Genomic DNA, 5,922 nt, shown 5'->3' with positions numbered 1-5,922 from the left:
GCAAAGTGAAGCTTCTGAAACAGAAGAGCGCATCACTCTGCTGCATGGAGATCACTGGGAAGATGCAGCCTTCCGTTACCTACAAAGTCCTACATCAGTCAGCCCCAGTTTCCCCTACTCTGCTGAAGCCACATGGCCTCCTTGCTGTTTCTCATTAGCCTTGTTTAGGGGTTGAATTGTGTCCCCCCCAAAAGATATGTTGACATACTATAACCTCTGGGTACCTGTAAATGTGACTAATTTGGAAATAGAGTCATTGTAGATGGTTAAGATAAGGCTATTGGGGCGTCCTTATTAGAGAGGAGGAAGGCATGCGATGGTGGAGGCAGAGGCTGGGGTGATGGAAGCCAAGGAACACCAAGGATTGCTGGCCACCAGCAGAAGCCAGAAGAGGCAACAGGTATCAGAGGGAGCGTGGCCCCGCTGACACTGTGATGTGGGGTTTGTAGTTTTAGAACTGGAAGACGACAAACTTCAGTGCCTAGTTTGTGGCATAATACTTTGTTACAGTATCCCTAGGAAACAAAGACAAGCCTCAAATGTGTTCCAGTACTTGCTGGTCACTCTGCTTGAAAAACCCTTCCCCAGACAACCTCCCTCATCCGCCCGAGGTCCCCACTCAAATGCCACATGTGCAGAGAGGTGGGTCTGGCTGCACTATCAAACGAGCAGTTCCCGCCCCTCTCCATTCCTCCATCGCCTTTATTCTTCCCATGTCCCTAGCCATCCCTGACATCATGTTGTATATCTTTTATCTTTGTCATAAAATGATCATCTGCCTCGCCTTCTAGAAGGTAAGCTCCATGAGAGTATAGACTGCCCAATTCATTGCTGACTGCCCGGTGCCCGCTGCATGACCGACATAGAGTGGATTCCATACACGTTTGTTTCTTGAATGAATGAAGCACTTGAGAGTGTGGTTTGCATTTTTCTATTTCACTCTTTTATCCTCCACATTACCTGATATAACACTTTGCTCATGGTAGACAGTCAGTAAATATGTACAGACGGATTAATAAACCTGTCACCACCAGTGGGCCGAAGGCTCTGTTTGCTTAAGAAGGGTGAGTCAAAATGCATGTCATGTTGGCCTGGAGTTGGTGGCCTCTTTGTTGTAAAACGATTGTGGGGACGATCGATTGGATTTCTCCGAGTAATCATTATGCTTTACCGTTTGTCACAGACAGCCACTGTTTTTCTCCCAGAGTCTCCCCTCACGTCCCCCCCTTCCTTTCGTTCTTTTTCTGATTAAGGAATCAGAGTTGAATAATCTAAATTTAGTTTGTGTAGCTCAGAGGTGCCAATCATGGCAAATAATGAATTAGGGGATTCCCCCCCTTCCCTGAAGCATTGAGCTGAAACCAACAAATTCATTTTATGTAGGACCACAGACTGAACTCGGAGTGTTCGTCTGTGACAGGTGAGTGCTTTATTCACTAATTAAGTCACCAGGCCTCAGACAAACCCTCTCCCATGTGCTGGGGGTGCCGCTTATCTGGGTCAGCCCAGAGACTGTGCCTTTTCAGCCTTTTGTTTGCTAACGGAATTGGTATATAATTTTGTTAAAAATATGTAAGCCAGGGAAAAAAATGCACTAATATATATAAATAAATCTCATGTGGTTCTGCAAATTTCTTTAGCCTTTCAAGGGCTTTGATGGTAAGCCTGTGTTTAGAGTTCACAATTTCTGGTTAAGGACAGTGTTTTCTACCAATTTTGAAAAGGACCAATATAAAGCACATTTTATCTGCTTTCATCTTATAAGAACATAAACATTTACTCATTGGAAAGCTGTTATATTTGACATTTGTATGAAATGAGCCATAGATCAGGAATAACAATTGTTATGCTACTCTCTGTTGGGGAAAAATGGTGAAATTCTGTTTTCAGTTATAACCTATGAGTCCTTAATATGTGCATCAGGAGGTTTTATACACAAGGAATTTTGAATGAATGTTTAAGTCAGTAAAAATGAAAGTACAAGATGTGAATAAAATGAATGGTGTTAATTAATTTTTAAAAAATTATGTTGAGATATTTAATAAAGCATGTTTTTCTGCACAGATGCAAATTTATCCCGTCCCAACTGTTGATTTTGTACTGGTGAGATGTGGCACCTTTATGCCTTGTCACTAATCACGAGAGCTTCCCTGGGAGAGGCCAGAGCCCCCGTTATCTCCACCTAGCAGGAGGGGCCAGCACCCAGGATGGAGGGGGGGACTTATCAGGGGCCTCCCACAGGGGCTCAAACACCTAAAACCCCTGGCATTTTCTTATTCTCTAGCCTTGTCCACACTTCTTCCAGCATAGCGTTTCAAGACGTGTAGCCTATTTATGTAGTTTCTTTAGAAGAAATGGGCTCAGGCTGTAGGTAGAGAAGTATACTACCCACAAGGATCACTTCTTTAAAGGGCAACTTAAAACAAATATAATTTTGGTTATGAGGGTAGAAAATTAGCCAAATGTACAGGAAGGCAGTTCGATGCCTGGAGCAGGTTTTACTGCCCTTTTTTCAGGGAACATCTCCTGCTTGGATTTGAATCTCATGTAGATAACAAGAAAGGCAATCTATTTAATCTGACATTTTACACTGCGCTTATAACCAACCATAAGGAGGACTAACTTTAGTAAATAAACCAAGCCAATCAATAGCGCACATTTTAGCTACGGAAAACTGGTTTTCAACTCAACCTAGACTCCATCTTCCTGGAATGTTCCACAGGGCTTGGCCCTCACTCCCTTCATGCTTCTGCCTAAATGTCTGTGAAGACGTCTCTGATCCAAATTGCATTAGCCCCTCCCTTACCCCACTCCCTTACTTGGCTTCATTCTTCTTTCTAACGTTCATCATCCAAAATACTACATGTAGTGATTATTTACTGTGTCTCTCCTAACCCTCACGTTAGCCCACGTTCACGGCTGTTTTCCTAGTGCACATAGTAGGTGCTCGATACTTGTTCCATGAACGGATGATGCCTGAGACCTTTCTGTACCGAGCGCTGGTCTTGTATTCCACGATGCAGTGAACATATACGGCAGCGTGGGCTGGCGGGGGTGTAGGAATGCAGGCGTGGCTAGAAATGAGGGGGACGGGCCTTCCCGCTGTCCCTGTGTACGACATTGGGGGCGGGACAGGAGGCTAAATTGGGCAAGGGAGCGGATGTGATGCTGACTCCGCACCATAACACCCCGCCAAGACGTGCCCTAGCCAGGCTGGACTTCGCTTTTCCCAGGGCGCTCATGTTGAAAGTAGGTTTGCTTTCGGGTCTCACCTCTCAAACTTTGCTATTAATACATACAGATACTGCAGAGAAACTGAATTAATGACATAAGCGTCTAACATAAGATAATGTCTTTTTCTGTTCTGAAAGCAAAGCAAAACAAAACAGGGTCTGCACACTTGCGCTGTGACTCGGCAAGCAAACTGGAGAACTGAGGCAAAAGCATCCTTATATCTAACTAATAGTAAATGAAACGTCTAGAAAGTTCTTTGCTAAGTCATGGCTGCGGTTCCTGCCTTGGGCAGGTTGGCAGGAGCAACCTGGGCATCCGTCCAGCGCAACCAGGAATCCGGCAGTGCTCGCACCGGCCGGCGGAGGTGGTATGGAGGAGGTCCCCAGCTCAGCCTGCGACTCTTTCTCACGCGGGGGCGGCCCAGAGCCCGGGCGGGCTCTCGCGAGGGGCGTGTCTCCTCCGCCTGGCCCCGCCCCGGGGCTCCGAGCCCCGCCCCTGCCTGGGGGCAGCGAATGAGCGGGCGCGCCGGGACGGGGGCGGGCCGCGCGATATCGGGCGGCAGGGGACGCGGCGGGGAGCGCTCCCGGCTCTGCGTTGGCTGCGCGGAACTCTGAGCGCGCCGCCGCGGGAGGAGCCGGGGACTCGGGCCGCGGCTGCCCCGGGAATGCTTTCAGTCGGCGCCAACATGGCTGCGGCACTGCGGGCCGCGGGCGCCCTGCCCCGCGATTGGCGTAAGTGGGGCTGTCGCGGCCGCCGCCGGGGTCCCAGCGACGGCGGGGCGCTCCGGCCTGGGGGATTCCTGGAGCCGCGGCGGGCTGCCTGGGAGCCGTGGGCAAAGGGGCGGGTGGCATCGCGGAGAGCTGACCCGGACGGGCCCTCCCCCGGGAGGGGCGAGCGGAGCACCCAGGGCACTGACCGGGAGGCCGTCCGGAGTCCGGGAGGCGCGGGTTCGAGCCCCGTAGGTCAGCCGGGTGGCGGTGAGCAGTGGCTGAATTCCTCAGAGGCTTGGTTGTAATAACAAGATTGTAGGGATGACGGAAGGGAAGGTTTGTTAAGGGCCTGCCACAGAGTACTGTGAGGAAGGCATCGTCGTCATCACCACCGTGTGCATCTGCCCTGCAGTTCCCTGCCTACTGCCGAAAGCCCATGGCATCACTCACTCCTCCCTGGCAGCAGGACCCGCCTGGGCTAGTGATTTCTAGAGATACCTGGAGAACAAACGAGACGCAGTAACAACCTCATACATTTCTGATGCAAACTGGAAATATAGGTCGTGTCCACAGCATGAGCTGATGGGACTCTGGGTCAGACACACCTGGCTGGGACGGCATTTCCAACTGTGACACTTTGTGCAAGACACTTAGCCTCGCTTGAGGTTTGGTAAATGTAAAAGGAGAAAAATAATGCCTCATAGGCTTGCCACAGAGATTAGTAGGATGCAGGTGAAGCCGCTAACACGGTGCCTAGCACGCAATAGGTACACAGAGATCCTCAAAATGTTCACGGCGATTAATGTAAAAGACAGCCACAAATAAGATGCTTATGTACTGCATTTGAACAGTGACTGGACACAGGCCTGACTTATTTTTCTAAGAAGTTCCCTAATTCAACAGTCTGGTACCTACTTAGAGAGGGTGGAGAGAATCCACTCTGTACCTCCATATCTCATTGCAGGTGGCTTTGTTAGGAAAACGATAAGGACCCAGTGTACAATGAGGATAACTTACTGAGGACACTGGGGGATGAAATGCAGTTTCTTTTAAGAAGCAGCAGCAGTGCCAGGATTGAGGCTGAAAGAAGTGTTGAATGAATCTTTTCTTTCACCGACTTTCCTGTCGCAAATAAAGTCTGACAGGCTCTAGATTTGAGGTTATGGGACAATATGTGAAACTTTAAATTATCCGTGGTCTAGGTTATAAGTGGAAGGATTCAGAAACCATGGCAGAAGTAGATTTGAAGGCCATTTGTGTTACAGATTGTTTCGATTTTAAGGTGTAGTTGGCAATATATACTTTAATCACTTTGGTTAATAGGAAAGGATCAACATTATCTGGGTTGGGAAAAAATCGAGTAGTATTTCTGAAAATGACCTCTGAAAGTAAAAGTAGGGAAGCAAAGTTTTATACTCTTGTGTGTTTAGCATATTACATAATAAGAAGCTTCTTGGGGTGGACCATACTATTTATCTATATGAATTATTGTTTTTCTTTGTTCCTTTTTTTTATTATTATTCCAGGGTATTGTGAGGGTACAAACATTATAGTTACATTTTATGTCTTTGCCTCACCCAAATGCGGGTTAAAGGCATGCCCTTCCCTCCCTTTAGTGATCTCCGTGTCCTTTAGTTGTAATTTGCCCCCCATCCCCCTAATCCCTAGAGAGTATTTCTGCCATATGATCACCCTAGTGTTGATCAATTAGTACCAATTTGATGACTTTGTTCCTTTTTCTTTCCAAAATTTTTATACTGAGTGTATATGTCTTTTGTAATTAGAAAAAAATTTATAGGATAATAAAAAAGAGTTTTAGTGTTTAAATAAAAAACATTAGAATATTTTGGCTCCACTCTGGAAAACAACAATTCTTTTTTGAAGCAACCCCTCTCATTTTTATTAATAGTCGTAATATAGAACCTTATTTCTATTGTTAATTTTTAAAATGGTACATGTTTTTGTAAGTACTTTTTTT

At 46.9% G+C, this 5,922-nt stretch overlaps 1 protein-coding gene across 1 annotated transcript in view; it reads left to right on the top strand.

Annotated features, from left to right (window-relative positions):
• The first annotated feature begins 3,196 nt into the window (after nucleotides 1–3,196).
• FECH (ferrochelatase) overlaps nucleotides 3,197–5,922 on the top strand; it is a 41,879-nt gene continuing 39,153 nt past the window's right edge. The window contains 1 exon segment of the mRNA XM_012651799.1: nucleotides 3,197–3,249. Within this exon segment, the coding sequence (XP_012507253.1) occupies nucleotide 3,249 (1 nt within the window). The 5' untranslated portion in view covers nucleotides 3,197–3,248.

Source organism: Propithecus coquereli, unplaced genomic scaffold (genome assembly GCF_000956105.1).
Source record: "Propithecus coquereli isolate 6110/MARCELLA unplaced genomic scaffold, Pcoq_1.0 Scaffold37, whole genome shotgun sequence".
In the NCBI taxonomy this organism is placed as follows: domain Eukaryota; kingdom Metazoa; phylum Chordata; class Mammalia; order Primates; family Indriidae; genus Propithecus; species Propithecus coquereli.
Note: the sequence above shows the minus strand (reverse complement) of the source record. Positions and strands in the feature narration are given on the sequence as shown.